General features: G+C 38.3%; 1 protein-coding gene across 12 annotated transcripts in view; it reads right to left on the reverse strand.

Moving 5' to 3' along the window:
• The window catches only part of gbf1 (golgi brefeldin A resistant guanine nucleotide exchange factor 1), a 56,602-nt gene that overhangs the window by 23,120 nt on the left and 6,285 nt on the right, over positions 1-27,197 (reverse strand). For 11 of the 12 annotated variants that reach the window (XM_081725156.1, XM_027011580.3, XM_027011507.3 and 8 more), the window contains one exon: positions 2,716-2,847. In XM_081725156.1, coding sequence (XP_081581282.1) covers positions 2,716-2,847 — 132 coding nt within the window. Of the gene's footprint in view, positions 1-2,715; positions 2,848-20,009; positions 20,163-27,197 lie in introns of those variants that run through there. The other variant, XM_035531343.2, reaches the window with a different exon arrangement.

Genomic DNA, 27,197 nt, shown 5'->3' on the forward strand with positions numbered 1-27,197 from the left:
TCACAAGTCATCTAAAACACTAATCCTTACTTGGCACAAGCTACACAGACAGGCGGCAGAGTCATTGTTGAAATAACAGCAGTGCAGGAGGGGCTGGGGGCCTGTGTGCATGTGTGAGAGTATGTGTGTGAGTGGGTTCAGACAGCTGTCACATAGCAAGAGGGTAAGTAAAAGTACATTCAGACACTATATCATCTCTGGGAAAGCTGTTCATCATCAAGGGAAAGTGTGCATGATGCAAGTGCCCAACCTAAATCCAGGCATCAGAACTAGTAGCACTTTTCAGATGAAGGAATAAATAAGTTTTTCTTTTCTCTTGGAAAGCCTGGTTAACCTCACCTATTGCCTAGGTAAACTGTACAATAAAATTACTCAACCTTTAAACACATTGTCTTATTTCTGTTAAATGCATCTGTCAACATATGCCAGCACAAACCTTTGTACACCCAAGTCAGGCATTTTATAGGAACAAATATTATGCGCACAAACACACACATTTTATAAAAACACCTGTGCATGTGTGTTAATTTAACTATCCACCACAGTTCAATGACATAAGTAGGAAATCTCCATTTGAGAGCCAGTCTGGGAAAAAGAGGAGTGGGAAAAGGAGATTGGGAAAAGCAGGATCTGGATATCTGTCAGTGAGGCCATCCCCCAGAGTCAGCCGACCTCAGGCCTGAGATTGAGGGGAATTAACCCTCACCAAGCAAGTTCTCACCCACACCCACACACAAAGACCCCCCAGTGTGCTAAACGGGTTCAAGTCTCACTGTACACACAGAGTATGAAAGGAAGAGACAGCAAGATAGTATGGTGAGTATGTCAGTAGGGAGTGGCTGATAAAAAACACATGCTGCAAGTCCAAGGAGACAATTCATAAGAACAGCATGAATTGACTTTTTCAGTTAAGTTCAGTAATACAATTACTAGTGACCCCAAAAATGACAGGGTAAAGCCACAATGTTGACACATGAAAATACATGTTCATATGTGTCAGTTAGCTTCCAGAAAAATACCAGAAAAGTGTCAGTGTCTGACATGCAGGTGAGAATGTTGAATATGAGTTTCCACATCTAGACAATAGATGGCAGTGTGATTCATACTGTAAATGTGTGTGTGTGTGTGTGTGTGTGTGTGTGTGTGTGTGTGTGTGTGTGTGTGTGTGTGTGTGTGTGTGTGTGATCTATACAGACAACTAATAATTGGCACAATTTTCAGGTTTGTTTAGTGTTGGCCACCTAGAACCAAGCCTATACAAATGCTTAGTGCCACAGATTGACAATACCAAAATCATATTGATCCAAGACTATCAGAGCTATAAAAGGGTGAACTATAAAGTGTGGTGTATGTTTCACTTGTGGAATGTTAATTTGGAGTAATGATAATGTCACTCTTCATGGCAGATTAGAGGAGATTGAATGAGCATAACCCGTCAGTCAGCACACAATCTTTCACATGCCGAAAGGTCATTTAATCATACACTTATACAAGTGCATTAATTTGTCATGCTTGTTCACCTGGGATTAACACAGATCTGTGTGTAAGAGTGTAGAAGTGACGAAAGCAATGATGGTGAGAAAGGAAAGCAAGAATGAAAGAAAACAAGACAGTAAGAAAAAAAAATAAGCGTGTCAGAAAAGAGAGTGAAAAAAAGACCATAGAGGAAGGTATAGGGCCAATTTTAATGATCAAAAACACATAAACTAAAGCAAACAAGTACATCTAACACATGATAAAACAAAACTTTTATCCAGATTCCAGTAAGGTGGTGGCAGCCAGGAGGACAACCAGATATAACTCCCAGTCAGGCTGAGAGAGGTACTAGGTCAGGCAGACAGAAGCCACTTTAGAACACACTGTGTCAGCACATGCATGATCCTTGTGTGGCAGAAAGGACCATTATTGGAGAGCCATTGGGGTTGGTTGCCATAGAAACCCATCCCAATGACCCTGTTGAGGAGATGCTGGATGAGTGTGGGGATTAGGAAGCAGGACTGGATTTGGACCATGATGTATTTGTTAGGCAGTTGCACATGGGCTTCTGTAGGAAAATATTTCATATCTTAGCTATTGTTCCTTTACCTTACTTTAAATTGTCGTCAGCACAACTAAAATTCCAAAAATAAGGGAGACTGACTAAAATAAAAATAAATCTTTATAAATACAAGCATTATTTATTAGTATAAATAAAACCAATACTACTACTACTACTACTACTACTACTACTAATAATAATAATAATAATAATAATAATAATAATAATATGTAAACACCACATTGCTGAACTTTGTCCTTTAACACTTATAAAACATGATCAATAAAACCTAAAAGATCTATAAAACATGATCAAAGCTCAAACAAATCTTGGTACTTGATGATCTATAATTTTTGGTCATTTCAGATTAGTCCGTCTTTGTGCTTGTTGTGCAATCCATGCAGCTGCTTGACAAGTGTTGTGATAGTATTTATTCAACAACTCCAGCTATTTATGGGAGATGTGGAAAAAAATTATTGATAGTTCACATCTGGTGCTTTGTGCTGGTTTCATACTTGACAGTCACTGGCAGCATAGCCCCATATTTCTCTGATGAGGCTGAGGACAGACTGTGCTAATCTCACTTGTATCATGGTGAGCACTACTCACTGTTCTGTATGTGTGTGCACATGTGTGCAAACAATGCAATTAAATGGAAAAAAGTATAGTAAGTTTACCTATGAGGCCATAAGACAGAAACTTGTTGACAGAGGTGAGGGCAAGGCCTGTGATTGGTCCAGTTGTATCCTCAGATCGGACCACCTCCAAGAAGGGTCGGAGGAAGACATTGGGCTCCACATCAGAAAGGTCTGAAAGGCACAACAATGCATAAGGCACGAACATCAAAAGACAGGCAGAACAATGTTTGCTAATATCATTTATATTTTAACAACCTAAGGCTACCTCTGTCCCTCAATAACAAGAAATCCCTCACAAATATAACCAAAGCAACCCATGGAAGCTATGTCAAAAACAGAGTGTATTTATTCTTATTTAAAGACAGCATTACAGTTCTGAACAACATCTAAAAACAAAGTATCAGACACAAATGTTGGAAGGAGGCTACAAATGGCATCTTACTGTAACACACTATAACTCCAAAAGCCATTTTAAAAGGGAGAAGTATAAAATGTGGAATTTAACATTATTGAATGTTTGCGTGTACGGCAAAGTAGCAAAATATTTACTCCCAACAGATCGAGATCACATATGTTTCTTAAGACATCTTTAAATCTGAACACTGCCGAAGCAGTCATATATAACTCCTGCATTAATGACAGGTCTTATGCTACTAACAAAATGGGGATGACAAATGAAAGTACATGTGCAAATGTAGCCTTATAACCACTATGTTTGTTATTGACTAGCTTATATGAAAAAAGGAGGCCACCAAACATAATGCCCTAAGCTCACTAAACCAGCAAAACACAGCTGCAGAAGAGGGTACTACAGACTGTAGCGCCACACAACAATGCAGAGCTGCATCTGTGGATGGGAAAGCACCTCAGGCCAGTCCACACAGGCTTGGGGAGCAGCCTCTCTAAAAGCAATGGCAAGAAGGGGGTGAGAAGTCCAAAACAGAATCCAGGTAAAACAACAATGAGAAAATTAGAGTCACAAAAAGCGATGAAAACATCAGGCTGGAGATCTGCTTAGCATAGCAATACTGCCTGGATTAGGTCACGATATCCAATATCCCTGTGCCTTGTTTGTAAATCAAATATGAAAAACATCTGAAGATTTCAATACTTTGTTTCATCATTAGCCAGGCTGCTTTAGACAAGCTTCCAAAAACAACTCTTCCATTTTTACAGACCCAAATGTTTTCTTTTTATTCTGCAGAAAAAAAAAGAAATACTTAAATGCTGCATTATAGAAAGATGTGTGCCATGAAAATTCTTGAACAATGTTGCAATATCTTAGTACAGAGATTTCAAATACCTCACCCTTAAATCCATGAAAAAGCAGACCATACAAGAATAACAAAAGTAACTTTGAAAACCAGTCAAAGAAACATTCACTAAGCTTTAAAAACAATGGGCAAAATAACTCCACTGTGTTAAATCATATCATGAGAACCTGAAACTTTAAAAGGTAGGCTTAGAGTCTATTACTTTACAGTGACAGAGGGGGTCTGGAGAGAAGAGGGCAAGCGAAGGGGAGAGGGCTAAAATTAATCCGTCAATAGAGCCTAATAAAGGCTTCATCAGAGGCGATCACCCCATAAGTGCTACCATACCACTGCTAGTCTCCCAGTTTGAAGAGCGCAATAGTGTTGTATTGATTTGGCAGGCCATCAGCAAGCAGAGGCATTCCATCAGTTGTCTGTCTGTCTCCCTCTCTTTCTTGCTTGTGCAGGCCAATCTTCCTAAATAAAGGATAAATATGACTCTGTACTTCAGAGCATTCTCTTGGGCCACACAGGTAAATAATTTTTTTTTAAGTTTTTTAAAAACTGAGGATGATTGAGAGCATGATTGAGAGTCATTCCCACAATAACCAGGGTGAACTCTAGGTGACATTGCCTAAAATAAAATGAGGATTAAAGTTGTTCACCCTTCCATGTATATTGCATCCAAGGGCTGCTAGCCCACCTGAATGAGTGTCTATCTTTGTGGCAGGGGTGAGGGTCTTTGGAAAACCTGCTCTTTGAGATGCACATTGGCATTATACTCCTCCTAACAATCTGATAAAATGCTTTGTCTTGTTTCATCATACTTAGGCCATGTTTCTATTTCTGTCTACAAGATATTCATTGTAAAATGCAGACTTAGTTTTATTTCTATAGTCATGATTAGTTCCCCCCCACTGTTTAACTCTTATGAAATTTGATAGGGTCGTACAGATTCCTTGGCTGTATCTATCTTTCAAATTTCAATGGCAACATTTGAAATGTCTGCTGAAAGCTGACTGAATAATGGTGAAGTGCTTTTCTACATATCGAGCCATTCTTTTGGAATTCCACCCATACAAGCATACAAACCTTCAGCTTGATAAGGCCAGTGGTTTTTGAGAAAGTTAATAGCATATAATAATACTCCCCATTGACCAGAATGGACCAAATTGCATAGGCTACTTTAAAAATACAGGCCCTACATGCATCTGACATATCATTAAAATCGATTGTTATTCAGGAATTCGTTTTTTATTTTTTTTTAAATAAATAAAAATAAATGTAAAAAACCCACAACACAACACAGGGTGAGTTCACAAAAGTAGGTTTTGCATTTGATGCAGAAGTGAATCATCAAGGACTAAAGGAATTCAGTTCAAGTCAAGGGTTAGCCCAAAAAAGAATTTTGAGTCTATGACATGGTTCAGGAGTTCTGGAAAAAAAGGTATAATTAGGCAAGGTTTTGCCCACTTTAGGTTGACAGGCATCATCTCACTGACCTTAGCAGGGAGGGATTACTACCTACTGACCAAGTTGTATGTGTCTAGGCCTTGCAGTTCTGCACAATTTATTTTATGGGAAGAACCAGAAGAAAGAGAACCAGAAGAAAAAAAAAAAAAAAACCCTAACAAATACTAAAAAGAGTTCAAGCACCAAGTGCTTGGACCTTTAACCAGTGAGTTTTTCTGTTGCCGTTGTTAAGACTTTGTCAAACTGTAAACAGGAGACTTGATATCACTTAGCCCATGAACAATACACAGCTGCTCTTGAATACAACAGCTGAGAATGGACTGGATCTTATTCAAACTCCAGGCCTGGGCATCCATGTGTAGCTTGTACTTCAGCAAATAACCTCCGAGCACAGGGGTCCCTCTGCCTCCTGGGAGCACCTACGGGAAAATGCGCTGCTGCCACACATTACAAATGCACATCCATTGGCACTGAAGCAGAACCAGCTAACGTTAAAACAAAGTGTTATAGTAGTCAAGAACAGCTTTACAAGATACCATGGGGAACAGCTTCAGTGCAACCCTTAAGGTACTGTAAAATGACTGCTGTGAGATGTAACATAATATAACAGGTATGAGGATATTAATTCAGTCACCTCATTTATCACTTTGCTAGCTGTTTACAACAAAGAAAAGGAACATGACCGTAACACATTACACAACATAATTCGTTTGCATACAACTAGTACTTTTGCCTAACTTACAAGGCAGATTTTTTAAAATAAAGATAAAACTTGTAATATCACTTAGTTTTATTTTCAGATATATAAGTAATGTATAAGTAATATACAAGTAAAGTTCTAGGTGTGGAGAAGCACAGTCTGTGAGCAGAAACAAAATTCTGATTATTCAGAAAAAATTGGTCTTTACATTTGTCTGAATCAGGATGAGGTCATTCAACCATCACTGATATCAATTCTATAAGAAAAAAATGCATTACAACATGAAAAATAAATAGATAAAAAGCACATTTACATTTACCTGACGCTTTTATCCAAAAGTGACTTACAATTATGACTGGGTACAATTTGAGCAATTGAGGGTTAAGGGCCTTGCTCAGGGGCCCAACAGTGGCAACTTGGCAGCGGTCAGGCTTGAACCAGCAACCTTCCGATTACAAGTCAAGTACCTTAATCACTGAGCTACCAAGTAGTAATTTACCATCTGTCTACAATCTATCTACACCGAAATGAGAGAGAGAAAATAAATGGTGTGTCAGACAAAAACATAAATGAATGTGTGAGAGAAAACAAATGAAGGGGCAGACAACATGCCACACTGCACGATTACATCACAAGAAATAGAAATGGGGTTTGACTGTGAGAAGTTGAGCTGGAAGCACTGCGTTGCATATAAAGAAATAAGATTTTGCTGCATCTGTCAATTGCAGCACCAGTTAAGCCACCCTCTACGAGACAGTTCATGAGCACACATCTGAGAAGAAAAAAAAAATTATGTCCATGATAGAAGGGGTGTGGGGGTTGTGTATGGAGCCAGCAGCCCTGTGACTAGCCCAGCAACCCAAAACCAAACACTGATGGCTATTGATCTGCTGCTGGAATTAGAGCAGGGGGCCTTTCCAGTAGTCTGCTCTAATACTGGAGAAGCGGGGATGTTTTAATGAGGCCAGCAAGGCTGAAGCAAGCCCTGGGAGACCTCTCATTTCTGCTTGCAACAGCCCCAGCCACAAGCTGGTCCAAGTTCAGGGAGGAGCTTGACACATGTCAATGCAGAACTCCCCCAACTCCTCTGTCTCTTGAAGGAAATTGGCACTTGTCGAAGAGGGCAATTAGGATGCAACAGTGTTATGGAACTCCATATGGTCATCCCGTACAACCCGCAGTGGTATCTTAAGAATGCTTCGAACAATGCTTGGCACAACCTAAACAGGCAATTTAAAAGCCCAAGAGAAATTAAAACTTTTCCAGGAGCTTCCAAAGTAACTCAATGCATTTTTCTTATGTAGAGCAATCACAACAGTGTTTTTTCTGTCTATGGATGAAAGATAAACTTTACATCTACATACACAGTGTAACGTTTATATTTTAATTGTTTTGGTTTTTTTTAAATTCTGAATGGACACATGACAATTATTCTCAAAAAAGGGATAAATGGTCTACAGGAGTTATCAAAACGTAGGCCAAATGGAAGAATTTTCATAAGTGTGTGTATTTCTTTTAGCAGCAAAATAATAATCTGCTTCTTATTCTGTTCTTATTCTGACATGTGAGGAATAAGAAAGTGACAGAACAGTACTAATTTTAATTCCCACAGACAAAATGACATGTTTGGCATGTCCTTTCCCACAAACCAAAGTATCTTTTCTTTCTCTCCTCTACTCCATCTGGCTGTCTTGCTCTCATTCACCGAATGAGTGCCTGTGTGGCCGAGGCTTTATTTGCCACACCTGGAGGCTAATATTTAAAAAAATATTAATTAATTAATTAAATAAATAAATAAATTTAAAACAAACAAACAAACAAACAAACAAACAAAACAACAAGGTGAGAGCAGTGAGCAAAAACAAAGAAATAAACAGCCAACCTGTGCCTCACCTCTGACCTGAGGGGCTTTGTTCTAATTGCCCTCTGGACTCATATTGACCAGAGACTCAAATGCAGTAAGGATTTGACTGGATTTAACCACTGCAGCTGGGGAGGAATGAAGGGGGAGATTAAGAAGTTTACATGGAGAATGCACAGCATACTGATCCACTGACCTCAGTGCTTTCAGCCATAAACTGAAAACAATTACAATGAATGCAGTGACTATAAATTAAATAATTTAATATGGCAGTCTCTATATTTAGGTCTGACATTCCAACAGTATAATTTAAATGTGCTCTATTATTATATCTTACTTGAGATGAGTAAAAAAAAATTTCATCCCAAGGGAAATTTGTGTTACAACAGCACCATCCACTACAGAACAAACAATAGAATAAGCTAAAATATAATATAATAAAATCAGGGGTTGCATGTGTTATGTACAAGTACAAACACAAATACAATACAAACAAAAACTGTAGAATTATCTTACGTGTAAAATGTGCAATAGAGAAAAACGTTCTCTAAAAAAATAAATATAATATAAATATTTGGGTGCAATGTGCAAGAGGAAACATTGTTACACATTGTTTATTACATCGTCTATAGTGATGATAACTAATTAGGAATTGCACTGTACAGTTATCTATGAGAAGAAGTGAGGTACCTAAACGATAGATATTGTCCATTGTGCAGTGATTGAGCGAGTATAAAGGGAAACAGCATAGAGCATAAGTGACATTCTAGTCCCATGACAGAGCTGGCTTTCCTGAAAAGCTTGTTCAGTCTGGTAGGATCTCTTGATTTCAAATCACACCCCCAAACCAAGCAAACCAAGGCACTGGATACCACCTTTTGATAGAACATCTGCATAATATTGTTGGAGACACTGAAGCTTGTCTCTGCAGGAAGTAGAGGCAATTATGGCCCTTGTTGTAGAGGGCCTCCTTGCTCTTGCCCACTTCAATCAGTCATCTAGGTGCACTCCAAGGTATCTGTAGGAGTGGACTAACTTGACAACTTCTCCATTACTGGACAGAGTAGGCTTATTCAACTAGCTCCTTTGCCTTGTTTATGTTTAGCTGCAGATGGTTCGGGCTAGGCCACTTCATGAAGTTGTCCATCAGTCCTCTGTATTCTGCCTCCTGTTGCCTGCTGATGCAGCTTATGAGGGAGTCATCCAAAAACTTCTGAAGGTGCTATCACTAAAGAGTTGTACCTGAAGTCAATTTGCTGGGTGAACAAGAAAGGAGAAGGAAGGTCCTCTGTGCTGCCCAAAACGGCCTCCAACAGACTGCTCCCTAGCCTCATGTACTGTGGTCTGTTGGTCAGGAAGTCCATAAGCCACTTCACAAGGGGAGCATCCATGTCTCTGGTCTTGCAGCAATAAAGGCTATATGGTGTTAAAAGCACTGGAGAAGTCAAAGAACATGACTCTCATAGAGTCCCCAGTCTTGTCAAAATGAGAGTAGGCTTGGTTAGATAGGTGTTTTATAGCATGTTCCACTTCGATGTGTTCCTGGCTAAAAGACTGGAGAGGGTCTAATGCTGTTCTGACTAGGGTGTTTGGTAAAAGAGGACCAGTCACTCCAGGGTCTTCATCTTGTGTGATGTTAAGGCTTTAGGCATGCAGTCACTTAAGTCCTTGGGGAACTTCCTGGGCACATTGACCAGGCATGAAGATAGGATAGCTGATGCATAGATTATGCATGTTAAATGAGCTCCATATTAAACTCCATTTCTTGTTATTTGAGAGAACCTTTCATCTAGTAATTAACCATTCATCAGTAGATTAACATGCTTTAATGTTTTAAAAATAAAGACTTTTAGCTATTAAGCACCACATTAACATGCTGCAAAGCACAATCTCCAATATTACCATATACTAAGGGTGTTATGCAAAACGCATTAACTATACAGGATGTGACTTCAGATTACTCCAAATTCTGATTCATCTAAATCTTTTTTGAATTACACTAACTGTAATTCATTTAAAAAAAGAATTTTACTCATCAAATTAATTTCTGAGTAATATTATTGAAGCAAACACACATATTCCAAAACACAATGCATTCAAAAACCGTGTGACTTCATTAGTGTCCAAGCCTTGCATGGCTTGCACCTGTCATCCTGCAAATAAAATGTATTTTCTATGCTGCATACTTTGCACAGAAGTCACATTATTCTCAAAGGGCAGAGCAGGCCTGGACATACAGTAATGGGTTTCACAGTCTGCAGACAGCTCATGATGGATGGACTTCTGCTCCAAAATGCGCTACGCTCAATCAACTTATAAATAACGGATGTTTTATCATGCTGAATTAAAACATTTGAGAGAATGGCAAGCATAGACAGTTCCGTTCCGCTGTGTACGTGCGCATGTACATTTGTGTGTGTGATTTCTTAGCATGCTTCCTGAAGAATGTGTTGCTCAAGGTTACTTCCTGCATTCATGAGGATGGTGAGAACTCTTCAACAGGGATGTACGTAAGCTTTTACTTCATACAGGGTATAGCAGTAATTCCATTAATGCTAGAATATGGACCAAGACATTAATTAATAATCTTGGAACAAGGTTGTAACATCACTCGAGTGCAAAATTACTGGCCTTAATTTTTGAACAAATTCCAACATAAAAGCTAATGACTGATGGCCACCAAACATATGCTACTATTTATTTGTCCTCAAAATACTCCCTCAACTGATCCGCTTGTATACATGTGTCTTCCAAGTAATACTTGTTCCTCCCTTTTGATGGAGTTAATACAGAAAAGAAGTGACACCTGCTACTCAAACTGAGTCACTGGCTACTGAGGTGCAGACAGGAGCAGATATATGATGACAGCACAGATATATGATGACAGCACATTGACAGACCCGGAAAGCACGAGGCAGGTTTTGAGATGGTTTCCGAGATGAATTTACATTTCGAATGGCAGCATGACTGTTGAAAGCATTAGCCTCGTGGGAGAAGGTCTTTCTGTAACCCACTTCCCTCTTTCTGCACAACTCATTCCAGTCAGAATGGCATGATCCAATCCAATTCAATCCATTTTATTTCCATGTGCGGTGCATACACCAACATGGCATGCCCTTCACCAGAGGTGGATCTGAATTAGCACCTCTATTTAGGGGGAAAGCAAACAGTAATAGTAAGACCTGCATTTTTCATCACATCTTTTGAGTCTACACCCTTGGCAAACCTGGATGCATCTTGAGCAGTGTGCAGGGAAGGCGGTTCATAGGTTTATAGGATGGGCAGGACATGTGTGAAGGGCACTATAAAAGGTATGTATAGGGTATATAAGGGGTTAAGTCTGGGAGAGTGAACAGTGCCACAGGACACATCACCACACATGCTCTCAGCACATTTCACACCCCTCCTCATGACTACTACTATCCACAACTGCATGGAAAGAATGAGAGAGGAAGAGAGAGAAGGAGAGAGAGAGCAGAAAAACAAAGAGGGAATAAAAAATAAAACAAGCGTGTGTGTATGTATGTGAGAGAGAGAGAGAGAGAAAGAGAGAAGGGGAGAAAGACAAAGAGGGAAGAAAAAACAAGCCGAGAGAGAGAGAGAGAGAGAGAGAGAGAGAGAGAGAGAGAGAGAAAAAATCTGGGTCTTATTTGTTTCACCTGCTATGTTCCTTCAACTCTCCACTAATGGCATTCCCATGGGGTATGAGAGAATCCTACAACCATGCACAGCAGATTTGGACAACAGGCCTCAGCTACTGTGTTAGTAAGTCACAATACCCACAGACACTGAGGCGCATACTAAAACAAGCCCTGCCTAGAATTACACTGCTGTTTGAGTCTGGAAAGCACAAAGAGATGGAGGCCAGACAAAGAGTGAATGTGCGTACATGCACGTGCGAGTGTATGAGAAAAGGAAAAAAAAAAATCCAGATCCTAAGCGTTTCTGCTTCAAACTTCAATTCTCTGGATATATTATACTGAAATCTATATCCTGACCGGCTTCCTGGTTTGAATTATTTAATTTCAATGCTTTAATTAGTTGAAATGAAATACAAGATGTTCTCCTCTTTGTTTCTTTTGTACAACCAATATCAAAGGGTCAGGTAAAATTATAAGGTCCTCATTTAAAAAGTCCACAGTTTCCTAGATTCATGGTAGTGTAGAGAATTCATGTTTAAAACAAAAAACTTTTAACAATTTAATTTATACAATTTAGGTTGTTTACACATTTTAAATTGGACTATACAAACTATTAAAAGGTTTTGGGGGTTTTTAAGTTTTAAACATTTTTAGACATAATTAAACAAACAGTTGCTGACAGGCTTTCTGATTTAGTCACAAGCTATCAACCTTTATTTCACAGCATGTCATTTCTGCTTTTCTTCTGAATACCCTCCTGGTAATCACAGTAAGAGTACATTATATTTTGCCTAGTTATGTTTCAGTTGTTTTCATATCCCTAGGATTCAGCGGCACAAAATTTGCTTGTTTTAATCAATATAAATACCCTCCAAAAATGAAAATGTACAGAAAAGTGTAAAAAAAAAATGTATTAAATGGCCCCATGAGAGTCAATGTATGATATATGTTATTGGTTGCCAATCATTATATTGACTACAACCTGCCTAGCAAAGTTTCATGCTCCCTTTCTAAGACACCTGATTAAATTCATTAAGGGTCTGCTAAGGATCTTCACAAATGTGTTGAATCAGGCATGCTAACAGGGAAAACACTAAACCATGCAGAGCGGTGAATAGGCCTGGGAAGACAGATGGACTGGTAGGATAGATGGTAACATGGATGGACTGGTTAGGACAGATGCTGTCAGTAGGGCTGTAGTTATAGATTATTCTTCATTCTATTTAGAGTATTCTACCAACTACTCCACTGATTAATCAAGTAATTGAACAAATACTTTTGCTTTATTAAAGGGCAATAGTAAATATACCAAAGTATACAAGACAAGTTTCTTAAATTTGGCTTCTTTACTTTTTTCTGTTTTTTTAAGGGGAAAAAAAACTTGCTTAAATTGCATACAATAATATCTGTCAAAACTAAACCCTGATTAATGCATCCAACGCCATATTACATTCTGGGTTTTCTCTGAAATGCAAAAACAAGTAAATTATATTTAATAATTTCAAATCACTTAAAAAAAAAAAAAAAAAAAAAAAAAAGATATCCATGAGAATGTTTTTCAAGATATATGCAGAACATCCATCTGTGATCGGAAGAGTCATTATTTTGCCAAAGCTGATGTAGCGAGGCTAAGTGACTTAATTGCAAAAAAATTGTAGACGGTACACTGGTTGAATGAATAGCAAATATAACGGTTTGGTTTACACCCATGAAAAATACAAAAAGTAATTTGCCATTTGCCTTATACAGCACACTGCCTTAATCAGTCTCAGCAATTTTACTGGCCCACATTTAAATGCAAAGATGTGTTTTTCAATCTCGCAGCATTGACAGCAAATCCTATGTGTGTGTTTTATAAAGCACAGCAGTTAGGTGGGCTGGATTAGGCTCGAGTCATCTAATGACTGTGTTATGAGCTGGCGCATTAAGGAGGATTAATCTTAATCTGAGCTGTTTCACTTTGCAATGGCTGTGTGATAGGGCAGAGGCCTGGAAGGCCTGCAGATAAAAAGTGCTAACAGAGCAAAAGAGCATTAATGAATAGCTTTGTGGGCTTCCATTTGCTAGTTGAGAGATTAAAGAAAAATTACAGTTGTTAAGATTTAGTTACTTACATTGTACAATAAACCTTAAAACCTGTTTTGAACATTAATTATTTTCAACTACCATAATTGGCAGTAATCAGCATAGATCCTGTTCTCCTACACTGGTGCAATTCATGTCAAATTGATCATATGATAAAATTGCCTCTGATCACATAATCAGGGAATCTTTATCTTTAATACAGGTTTAAATATACAGAATCAAATATTTATTTAACCAGATTTACAAGATTTACCTTAAATGATGGTCAGTTGTCCTCTTTTTGTACTGTGTGTTGTACTGTGTATGACTATGTATGTGACAAATAAACCGAACTTGAACTTTTTGAACAATGCTATATTTCTCATAAACTACATTTTATTCACAGTAGTGGCACAAATACATTTTTAGTGAGAATGGAAAAAAAGAGAATTTATTTTTGAAAGCCTAATTATGACCAACATTACTGAAAAAGCTTTGGGCAAGTTTGTAACACATTTCCTATAGTGATACTGCATCCAAGACAAAAGTGTTGTGCTTACTGGTGTCAGTCTCACTCTCCATGGCAACAGCTGATGACTTTGGACAACACAGAACCAGGGACAACATTTCTGTTCACTGATGCCACAGGGGTCTCCGTAGTGGGCAAACACTAAAGCCCTATCGGGTTTACCCCCAATGGGGCACTGAAATGCTACTCTGAGAGTGGCAGGCGATGCCCTGCACGGCTTAGCAGACCAAGGCGACAACTGTCATAAATTACTCCCCTGAGGGCCTGCATGTCTGCAGTACTGTAACCAGCCCAGCATGCACAAGAGTCGGGAGAGCTGAGAGAGCACAATGTACCCTCCATTTTCAAACACTGATGCTGGCTATGTTCAGATTCTCTACATAAATACAGTTCAAGTGAACAAAGAGGAAAAAACTAATAAAAGCACTGATTAACTTAGACAAGCCTGACCTAAACTGCCTCTAAGGGTCTGAAGAGCAAAGGCTGAGTATTCTCATCCCCTACCGCTGCCTTCGAGTGATGTCTGAAGTGCACTTCCCTGGGGCTTGCTGTTTGTCATAAAACATCTCTCAGCACATAATTTACCCAAAACCGGAGAGGCAAAAAAGAAATACAAACACAATTTACAGAAGTGGTAGAGTAGAATACTGCAGCCGTTTGCCAGCAGTGCGGTAATTTTAAACCATGCGCCGTTAAGTGGCTCTTCCACCATACTGTGTGGTAACGTGGGACAGCTGAACACATGGGCCTTGGGCCAGGGAGTGCATTATCTTTATGAATTCATGACAAAATTCTTCTTAGATACCAATAGCCAGATAGGTGTTTGTAAACATTCATGCACAGCTTTCACATGAGAATGTCTTGTACAAATGGAGGTCCAGAAGTGCTACTTATTTTGATGAAATCTTTTTTTGTTTGTTTATTTGCTTCTTCTATTCTGACAACAGACCACTTTTACTAACACCCACTGTTCACACAAAAAAACCTGAATATTTTATCCATTAAATTTAGGTCAGATCAAACATGGACACTTGGATACAGTCATTATCTCCAGTATCTACTGGAGAGGCGAGGAGGCTGAGAAGTTTTCCATCAATGGGTGAATTCAGAGTTGCATTTGATTCAAGAACAACTAAGGCTCAATTTTGTTATAATCAAGTATAAATGTAAATGGTTGAAACCTTTCCATCCACACAATTCACATATCAAGGATCTCACACAAATTCTAACTGAATAGTATACAAATACTAGGGAATAAAGGAATTTGGCCATACATTCTGTTTAATTCCTTTCATTTGCCACACCACACAGGTAATGTAACAGATGGACACATGACTGCAACTCGCTGCTCTGGTCCAAAAACAAACTGTACACTAGAAAAATACAAAGGCAATGCATTAGTAGGGGCTCATTTAATGATCTAAACTGGAAAAGATAACCCTAGTGATGAAAATGTAGGTTGTCTACACTTGGCACAGTGAGTGGAGATACATACGATAGAAGGAATGGACAGCTGACTAAAAGTAATAAAGTTAATGCAAACAAAACTTGTTAGTGTTGTACACCATCTGCAAAATCAAAATCAAGGGTTTTTCCCCTCAAAGCCAATGTATGCAAAGCATTATATGCATCTACTGAATACACTGGCATCCAAATTAAAGGCAAATACAATACCCTGCAGAGCTCTTGCTTATAGTTAAAAGACTGGCATAAATAATGACTGTTGCAATAAACTGTTGCAATATGATTCTATAGTATATCAAAGGTAATGGGTCAGACTCATAAAATATGACGGTAACTGTGATATGCCATGCAAAATGTCCCATTCATAAAGTTACAGTGGTAATAACTAGTGCACTGGTGTCAACTTACTGCTATGTTAAATTCACCTGTGCTCAGAGCCAATCAAAATCAGCATGTAAATGAGGCTATACATATTAAAGACCCACAACAAGACAGATCACTGACTGTACACGAAATTACTAAGTAGCTACACAGTATTTTCCACTAGGTGTGCTAGACATCTCCAAAGTGCCCAAAAACCTCTCCAAATGCACACAAAGTCATCAGTCACTATACGTCAAGTGTGCAAGATCATTTTTGCTATAACATCACAACAATGTTCAACTTAGTAAAGGACAAAATTTGATTCATAGTTCCATTATTAAAGACTAAACAGTATTAGCTTCATTGCTATTAGGCTAAAAGGTTATGCTGGGGAAAATACTATAACACTGTAAATGCGGTGATACTGTAAAGAAATAGTACGCTGTCATTTATACTTACAACTTGTAACAGGATTACGAATTTTTCCAGGAGTGAAACATCCAGTGATTTGCAATGCAAACATCATTGCTAGTCCATGCTAGAATCCACTAACCCTCTAAACCCACTCTCAGCTTCCAGCTCATAACTGCACCAAAACAACTCCACATAAACCTCAGCTAAAATAAGCACCTTCCTTTCCATGATGTCCAATAGTATTGGCAGTCAAGTCATTCATCATCTATAGCTGCATCAGTTTCACCAAACAGCTTCACACGCATGCACGACACTTTATCGGATTACAATGCGCAAGTGATGGTTTGCTAGGCACACAAGTGTAGCTGACTAAATAGGTAAACAAACAAGGCATGTGAGGCGTCTACATTTTGGTCTAAACGACCTATATTCGTTGAAACAGCTGCCAGTCACACCGCTTGCACTTGGAAAACACTTGTGAAGTAAATTAAGAGTTACTAATTAATTAGTACTAAGCACTACTAAAAGAACTACTAACTGAAAAGTGCATAGCATATAGTATCCAGCATAGCATATAGTATCTATACTACATAGTATTCGACCATAGCCCATATAGCCAGCTAATATGTTGGACTTCATCTTGTTGGCAAGATAATGAGCAGGACTTCATCTTGTTAGAAGCAGACCAACAGTCTCCCACCCCCAAAAAACTCAAATCTATACAATTCATATAAATGGCATATTCAAAATGGCGAATTCTGCTGAAATGCAACAAGTTTTCATGCAAGATTTCTTATTAAGAAAAATCAGAGAGGCTCAGGTGGCATTTTTTACAAAGCAGTGTTATATTAGCTAATGACATATGCAAATTGGGACAAAATCTGTTAACACCAAAAATAACACGCTAAAATACGCGGGTAATCCACATTTTATAAATGAGGAAATGTGTTACTGTGGCACTATTTGCTGCTAAAGTCAATATTAAATCTGGCAATAGGTTTTACGAATTTGGCCCATTGTCAATACTTGCAAAAAAACTGACCAACTGTTTCATTAAAAAAACAATTACAAAAAGCTTCAAACTTTGGTATTATGCCAACAGAAAAAGTAGCTGCATGGGTATGCCCTTTACCAATACAATATTTTAATATTTTTTTCAACTACTTGCTTGATTTTTGCTCTTGTTCCATCTCAAATAGTTTATTTATACAAAAATCATTGTATTAATACCATTTTTACATGGGTTTTCTGCTGGTATCATTTATTAGCAAACCTCCAAAATACTAACAATTACAATATATATAATGCATTCCGAAAATGTTTCTGCCATATTGTTCATATTAATTTTTTTTTTCCAACAATCCCCTTGCAAAAAAAAAAAAATACAATTCTGAACTTCTCATTTCTCTGTATCTCGTTTATAAATTGTTTGTTACTTTTCTGTCCTCTGCCACTTTCCCATAAATCAGGTTTTTGCAGTCTGTCACATCTCTATCTCTCCCTGTTCATTCTGCACACGCAACACTGCGCCCATCCAAACCAACTGGCATCAGTGCTATGGAATGCTGAAGTCCACATTTTTCCCCATTCAGCAAGGAAAAATGGCTTTTCAGAACCAATCAACTAGAAATGTTGCTTTGTTTTTATTTTCAAATGAACATCCTGGAAGCTATTATGAAGCTGTCAGGGATGTATATTTAGCTATAGCAACAGTGGGCCTCCTCAACCACTTGGGCCAGTGGTCATGTCATGTCTGATAAACAGGAAAAACAATTAGCTATCCCTTTTGTCACCTTAAATGAAAATGGAAAATGTGTATGAAAAGAGATTACCACTAATAGGCCAGTGAACCTTTATAAGACCAAGAACTTTATATAGAACATTACAAGACCAAATACACTTCTCTCAATTCATAATTGTCATATAGCTTAGTCTATGGTAGATGGTAAGAACCATAGCATGCAATATGATTGATGAAAGTGTAATAAAATCCATCAAATAGCTTCATAATAGAACAAAATAAAGCAATAAAAAAGTTAAAATACCCAACCACTGCCTTTTAACCTATGTGCAACCTATAGGTTGTTTCTGCATAATTTGTCAAACTTAATTATTTTTTTTAGTGCATAGGAGGAATTACTTCATTTAGAAAAACGAAACAGATACAATTTATATAAGAAGCAAAACATTTGAGATGTTTAGATGACAAAGGCCAATGACCAATGTCAGAAGCAGCCAAGCCAATTTTAAAGTGTTGAATATTGTACATTATGGATGTTGACAATAAGCACAAGTCAGGTTAGGAGTTCATAAAGCAGGTTATGTAGTAGGATATTAAATGAAAGGTAGTCTCTGAAATATCCATGTGGGGTTATGAAATGTGGGATTAAGGTCAGGAATGGGACTTTGGCCTCAAAAGGCCAAAAAGGTTCAATTTGACCCCAAATAAATTAAAACCACAGCTTAGGTATAAGCACTAAATGTATTTAGGACCGAGTTAGAAATGAAACATACCAATTTAGAAATCAAACTTCCCAAAAATAGTACCAGAAATTTAAGACCACGCAAGATCAAATAAAAACCTATATATTAAAATCTATGATGACACACTCACTTTTAATGGTTATGCTCTCAAATCATACACTTTTAACAAAATACTACTACTACGACGACTACTACTACTACTACTACTACTACTACTACTACTACTACTACTACTACTATTATTATTATTATTATTATTATTATTACTACTACTACTACTACTAATAATAATAATAATAATAATAATAAAAATAATAATAATAGTAATAATAAAAAGGGCATCTGCACAGGCCACTGAATATCTATTTTAAAGATCAGACCTATACAGCTCTGCTGTTAAAAAAGGAGGAGTCTGTATTTGAGCTCCAGATTAGCTTGACCTATACTGCACTAAACAATACTAGAGGAATCTACTGGCTCACAGATTCATTTCTATGTGACCTCATTATTCCACAACTTACAAAGCAACATACACTGGTACTCAGTAATGTCATAAATTTAAGGTCAGGATTTCATCACTGGTCATCACTATTGCCACCAGTGCCAGTTTACCAGGATTTTTTAGAGATTTAAACCAACAGAGGCTTATGTGCATAACATAGTTGGCAGGACTTTACAGGTCTTCTGGATTTGCTCAGCAGGGAAGACAGGGCACAGCTGCAAATCAGTTATCAAATAAGAACACAAATGCACAAGCACAAACTAACTTTAAATAGATAAATCCCTCATGGAGATTAAATGAACAAAACAGAATCCATATTAAATATTCAGATTAAATGAACAAAAGCAGAATCTAGTGACTTTTGCCTATTACAGTATTTCTAAAAAAAAAAAAATAGAACAAGTTTACATTTTCAAGTAGCTGTCTGATGCAGGCATTATCGAGTAGATTAAATAACCAGTATATCCTTAAAGAATACACAAAATAACAAACTGGTCTATGATCTTTAAGCAGCATAAAAAAAAAATCAAACCCCTTTGTGATAGTTGCCACTGAATTACTTAGCATACTTGGCACCACACTAACCCCAAAAAGTGGGAGCAGGAGTTGAGGGAGGATTGTTGGAGCAGCACTATGCTGGCGGGTCTATTTTGCTTTCAGAGCAGTCATCGCCTTCTTGTTGTCCTACGTTGTTAGCATGTCCCCTCGTCAGCTGTGGGGGCCTCCTCCCAGCCAGTCTCCCACCCCTGTCAGCATACCAGCTTTTGTCAAAATTTGTAATCGGCAGCACTGAGCCCATTCTATTTAAGAATAACTCAACAGGTTTAAAGGACGATCCTTGCATGTCACCTCTCTCCATTGAATATTTATGCGCTCCCTGAATGGCTGGCAGTTGTTTAATCATCTGAGGGCGCCTGTTCCTCCTCCATAACCCTGACGCCAACAAGAAAGTTCTAACCCTTCTCACCTTTACAATGGCGCTCTGCTTCAAACCCAGCTGTTGCCCAAAAATAGGTGATGCTTTTTTAATACTTGGCCATCACTTGAATGTTACTGCCTGAATTATGTTCTGTGCTGACTGTAGGTGAGGGAGGGAAGGGTTCAAAGCCTTTTGTCTATACAAGCCAATTCTGTCACAAGCTTTCACTGAAGTGTAAAATGAGCTGGACATGTTAAATGAGCAACGTGATGAGCGCAGAGCTAATAACATCCAATCTCCTGAAACACTGAAGCTCAAAAAATATAAATTTTAATGGCCCATCACCAGTTCTTTGACAATAAAACATCTACTATTTTTCTCATTTTCATCATATATCAGAAGAGACAACTGGACTGATTTTGTTTTTTTCACAAGATTGTGTTCCACCAAGATTTAGCAAAATAATACACCTCTCATGCCCCTTATATAGGTCAGAGTCAGGCTTGTCATATTTGATGTATTACCACCAAGCTCCACCCAGTACTCAGTCACACATCCACAAATTAAATTAACGTTTTCATCTGTGAAATGTAAGACATGCTCCCCAGCCCTTTATATAATCTAACATTTAATAATATATCAAGAACAAAATTTTGCAAACTCCTTTGCATATTTTAACATCAATTATCAGTCATTCAAAAACAATGAACAAAATTTACTTTTAAGAGATGGACAACAGTTTTTATGTTTGTACCATGAACAAAGGAAAGATTACCTCCTAACAATAGGAACATGTAATTTACATGCACTGTGATTGATAGTCTCCTTTCTTGCATATTGACATGAAAACAGCATTGTTTAAATTTGATGTGCCAATGAGACTGTCAGTCTATATCTGTGTGTGTGTACACAAGAGTAGTGAACCAATACCAAACAGTTGGACCTGAATTCACATAGCAATGCCTATCTAATTAGATATGTGTATTAGAATGTTCGTGGTCACAAGGCCCTTATAGGGCATAAAATAACAAGCAGCTGTGTGCAGACTGTGTGCACGTGTGTAGAGTAAGGTTTATTAGCCCTGTCCATAAAGGCAGTCTGGGATTCACACTAGGACGCCCTAGGCTTAAGATCTGAACGTCACACAAGGCAGTGCCTCTGCAATACTAATATTAGCCCTTATTTCTGCAAACCCCCAACTCCTCTCCATTCCCCATCTGTCCAGACTAAGCCCACGATTGGTCTCTGGATTCTCAACACAACCTTTCTGCACCACAGAGCTCCTTACTCTCAGTAGAAATGCATGGAATCGCTGATGTAACATTATATGAAGGATTCGTCCACAGACAAATAGAACTATCATTGCTGCACTTCAATTTATTTCTCAGCAATTTACTTCTTGACCAGATACATCACACTGTGCCAAGTGAAATGGTCTTTTTATCCATGTTTTACAATATTCTTTCCAAAAGCAGAATAAGTTGCATTTATCTATGACTCAACCACTTCTACCCATCTTACCAAACATTCTGAAGCAGATGATAAATGTTACAGCCACAAAGCTCAGGGTTAAACGCTATCCGTATTAAATACTGGTAAAAGTATCCCTTCCTTTGTTTCTTAGTTTATCTGTAGCCTCTGGCGTTTATATATGAGCATGCAAGCAGTAGGCCATATGCAGAAGTGCTTCTGACATGACCCAATTACATTATTTATCATTATTTATTTTAGTACTATATACAAGCATGAGCCTTAAAAGCATCAAAAAAAGACATATTTTCAATTCTCCCTTACAGTACTTCTTTGCCATCAGTCTCATGCTGGCATGTAGCCTTAGAAAGAGATTACCACCTGCTTTGGGCTGCATTCCAAAACAACACAACTCTACCCCAGAAGACAAATACTCCATCAGGGCTGGGACCGTTACTGGCCTGACTCCATCCACAGGCTGAGTCTCTATCAGAAGGAATCGCGCCCTCATCCCACACCGGGGAAACAGACTTCTACATACCAGGGGTTTCCCTTCGCCTACCGCTAGATGAAGGATTCGAAGCTGGCCTGCATAATTTACGCACAGTAATCCATATGCTTGCACACTATAAGCCAACACTTCCAAAAATTGCTAATACCTACGTGTCTCAAAAATCTTTCAATCTCAAAAAGTCTGTGTATCCTGTCTAAGTGTCACCATGCAGAGATTGGAGTTGAACCTGCAGAAGGACAGACAGGAGTAGGCAGAGTTGCTGAAACACCTAAAAGCCCAACCTTAATACAACACAAAATATAAATGTCCTCAATTCTCTTTGTGGCATTATTAGAGCAATACTTGTGGCCAATGTTCTTTTGTCATGCAAGACCATAGACAGACACATTCCACAGGTCAGACTATACGGGGCCACCTCATTAAAACATGCTTAACAGAACTTTACAGAATCCTGCTCCCTAAGACACTAGTATTTTAATGGGCAACATTCTTATTAGTCAGGCAGACCAACATTGGCTTAAAGTAGACTAGCCTTTTAAGTACACCTAACATTCAGGCAACATTAAGTTGACACTAACAAGGATTCACATAGTACTGACAAGGATCCAGATGATACTGATCCAGGATCAGTCACATAATGTCTAATTATTGTTTGCATTCATTTTCCATGAATCAAAAACATCTAACAGATATGGCTGTCCTGTGTTTATTGACACACATTTAATTGAACTTTAATACAAAATAAGATAGGAAAATTTCAGTTTACACGAGGTTGATAATTCAGAAAGTGTAAAGTAATTAAGCAGCGATGTTTGTTCAAAATCATTTGGCGTGTTGATGAGGGATTAGAGCTAACCTCAACGAAAGCTGAGTGTAACGTGAGAAAATTTGCATCTTATATGCTCTCTACATAAGGATCTCAACTATTCTGAGCGCACAGTAAGCTGTGAGGTAAAAATCCATTTTTCTTTCACAGTGCTTGTTTAGATACTTCTGCATGTTAAGATGCTGATAAAATATTGCTCCACACAAAGTTATCTGTTCTTCGGTGTAACCACATTCTTCATATTACAAAAACAAAAAAGGCAATGCAAAAATGCTGGAACAGTAGTAAGGACTACTTTTCAAAATCTATAGTCATAATCTTTTTATAAGGTTATGAATGCATCAGCTTTAACCTGGCAGCAGGCAGCCACCTCTCTACCTTCTCTTCTCCTGCCCTTCATTCCCATCAGCACATCCGGACCTCCCACCATTCTCTAAAACTCCTGCCCCTCTCTCACACTCTCCTCTCCTTGTAGCCATCCCCAGTCCCGATGGATGATTAATGGTTCTGTGGGGCCTCTCCATGCACTCAGCACATTGTTGAGAGACTCTGAAACAGGACAACAGTTGCATCGCCTCCTCACACCGGGCCTAAGCCCCGCCTGTCAGTCCCCGGTTAGTGCCCTATTAACTGGCCAGATTTACAGCTACTAACCAGAGCTGGGTGGCTGCCTGGAAGAGAGGGGACAAACATTCGTCACCACAACTGATAGAGCATTTTACTACCGTAGCACACGGGCCATGGTGAGCTTGTCTCTAGTGTGACACAAGCACACTGCCTGGGTGATGAAGATACCATAGGAAACCATCACTCACCAAGCCAACAAAGTCCTCAGCCTTACCTAAGAAAATAACATAAAATCATAAATGGCTTATGGAGCAGTTAGCCTTAAGTTGAAGCTTTTACAGTAAATCACTATTATAAGACATTTAATTTACTTCATGATGTTCATCGATGGTTTTTTCAAAGAAAATAATGTTTTACTGCATGTTCATCAAAGATGAGCAATAGAGTTCAGTTTCTTTCATGTTTGAGCTTTCCACCATAGACAAGGCCAGATGAAAGAATTGAGGGGCAGCATGGAACAGTTGAGAATCTCACTGTAATGGAAACCCTGGGCTCCTGTTTTGGACCAATGGAAAGAAGGCCTCCCTCCTCAGGGGACAGCAGTTGTAAATTCCTTCTAGTCAAACTCTCGCTATTTAATAGGTCAAGGTCTCCATCTCAACTCACTTGCCTTTACATTGACAGGAAAAAATACCTCAAATCCTCATCTTAGCAAAGAGGGGATAATGATAATACTCAGTCTGACACGCATGTCAATGCACTTGCCACAGGAGACATGTTAGGTTTTGTGGTGCACAACCAACAGTACTTATTAATGAACAATTTAATATAACTAAAATAGATATTTGTAATCACTGAAGTTATTAAATTAAAACCAACTCAAAAATATGCTGAGTTTATGCACTTCTAAAAAACAAACAAACAAAAAATATCCTTAAGTCTTAGGCCAGCAATGGCTTCTTTTTCCAAGAATGGTTATAAAGCTACAATATTAAACCACATAGCCAACAATATTTTAGGTAATTTGCCTAAAATTTGTTTTGAGAAACTAATATTAGGCAAAATCTTTGTCTGGAGACCTATGTGTTATAATCAATAGTCACTAGTTGAACTGACATCTCAGAATCTTATTCTGATGGTACCCGTTAGTGGTACAGAACTATAGAGCTGAACAATGATACACTGGCTGTATTTCTTCCCAAGCAAGACACTCAACCAGGGTTTACAGAGCAGTCAAATCCATTTCTTATATAACTAATGATGACTATGCATTAAACTAATCTATATGAATTCATGCATTAACTGTAAATGAATCTATATGAAAACCAAGATCAGCATCATAGGTTTCTTTGTCACACAACTAGATGTCATGTTACCAGGGGGATGGGGGGGGGGGATTTATATGTTCAACGGTCACCTTACTTAACTAGCTGAATGGGTTGTGAAGTGGTAGCGCAAACATTACTGGGTCTCTAGCTATTGATTGAAAATATGGGCCTGTCTGCTTGTAATGTAGCTGTACAATTGGCTCCCGGAGTCAGTTATTGGCATAGTGGGGCAAGTTTATCTCCTCACTTCATTGTATGTTTGTCCTTGTGATTAATGTACCATGTGCTTTGGTTTAAACCAAATGTATTACTACGGTATGCAATAATTAGTCACTCTGGGGTAATTAAAAAGGCAAGAAGCAGTTTTTGGATTCTCTGTGTTTTTTCTGCAGGTGAAAGTTTAACTCAAATCAGTTAGATCAGTTTTTCAATAATATTTTTTTCCTTTTCATTTTTCAACAAATATATATCTTTTTCAACTGGGGTAAAAACTGCTGCAATGGAAGAAGAAAAAACAGACTGATCACTACTGTTTACATGATACACAGAAAAAGTATAAATTAATAAAAAAAATATTAGTCATGAAAACTAAACTGATGTTATTACATTTTGGCCCCTATGAGCTATGTCTACTTGTTGTCTTAGATTCAATCTGGCATTTTCCCAAAATGCTTAATAGAGCCACAATAATACTTCCTGTGCCTTTCAGATTGTAAGGGCTGCTTCCTGAAAAACAGCACTCCAATCCTCCAACATCCATTTGAACAAAACTTTACTTACTCCATGTCAAATTGGTATTACACAGTCACTCTACAGCCTGAAATGAGATTTTGCCATTTATAACTATAGACCACACACAACTCTAATGTGCTCATCAAAAGATTCACACAAGGGGATTTCTCCTCAGCAAATGCCACCATGAGTAAACATATTTGCATATGTGGCTGACTTATCTGAGTTATAGCTGTTCCTCTTTACTCTGTGTTTGCCAAGGCACATTCTTACTGTTCATTTGCACAAGATATATGTCCAGATATCAAATAGCAAAGGAACAGAACAGGCCTCAAGAGTGCAAGGTATACCCACGTACTGAGTGAAGCCTTCACTGGGACACTGGCACCAAGGCACAGCTGTGAGCCTAAGACAGCTCACACTTGACCTTGGGTTCCACTAAAGAGTGAAACAGAGCAAGAACGCCAAGAGAGACCTCAGATCACAGTCTACAACACATGGCAGGCTACATGCCATCCAAAAGCACTGACACTAGTGGGGGGGGTATATATATTACTTAATTACAAAAAATTCCTTATACTTTTTTATTTCCAATAAGAAAAAGTATCACAAATCCCAATATACTTATGTTAAGTAATCTGAACTAGCAGCAACCGACTAGCAGCAACTAACCATGTTTTCTTCACAATCATAGTTCATAAAAGCAAAAGGTAGCCAGGAGACATGGGCTAATGCTCTATTTGAAAGTGAACTTAACCTGAAGGTAACTTTCTTGTATGGGAGAGAGAGTATACACACTGAAACTGCTGCTCACGAGCACATGCAGCACTTTGAATAAGAAAAACAGATCAAATGAAAGCCAACTAATTTTAGCAAGCAAGAAGACCTTGCTAAGCGATCTCTACTGTCCTTTGTTCAGGGGACAGTGAGAATTATTCTAAAAGGTCAAAAAGTCAGTGATGAAACTATCACCATGATGTACATGCTACCGAAGTAACTACAATCCTATCATTCATGAGGTTTAGGTGATTCTAGTCAATTAGGGGAGTGCTTCTGAATTTTGTTAGCGTTAAAACACAGGAAACAGATGGGGAGGTGGGTGTAAAAGGTAAAAGAAAGCTGTCAATCAAATGAAGCCCTCGTCTTCAAGTCTGTATTTGTATGAATAGAAATGAGGGGATTTATCCCTTCATATTCCTCTGCAAACGTGTCAAAAATTTGACCTTCAATGTAGCAAAGGGGGAGGACGAGACACCAGTAAGATTTAAAGATTTAACGGGCTAAGGCTGAGGCTGGCTGCTGCATAAAAAGCCAAGAAAGAAATAATGTTAGGAGGACAGGGCTCCATCTTCATGTCAGGCAATACACCGGTTTCATCCCCAGTCCTTTTCATTGTTGTACTGTTCTGCAGTGTTTT

The sequence above is a fragment of the Electrophorus electricus genome, chromosome 12 (assembly GCF_041902795.1).
Source record: "Electrophorus electricus isolate QZ-2024a chromosome 12, ASM4190279v1, whole genome shotgun sequence".
In the NCBI taxonomy this organism is placed as follows: domain Eukaryota; kingdom Metazoa; phylum Chordata; class Actinopteri; order Gymnotiformes; family Gymnotidae; genus Electrophorus; species Electrophorus electricus.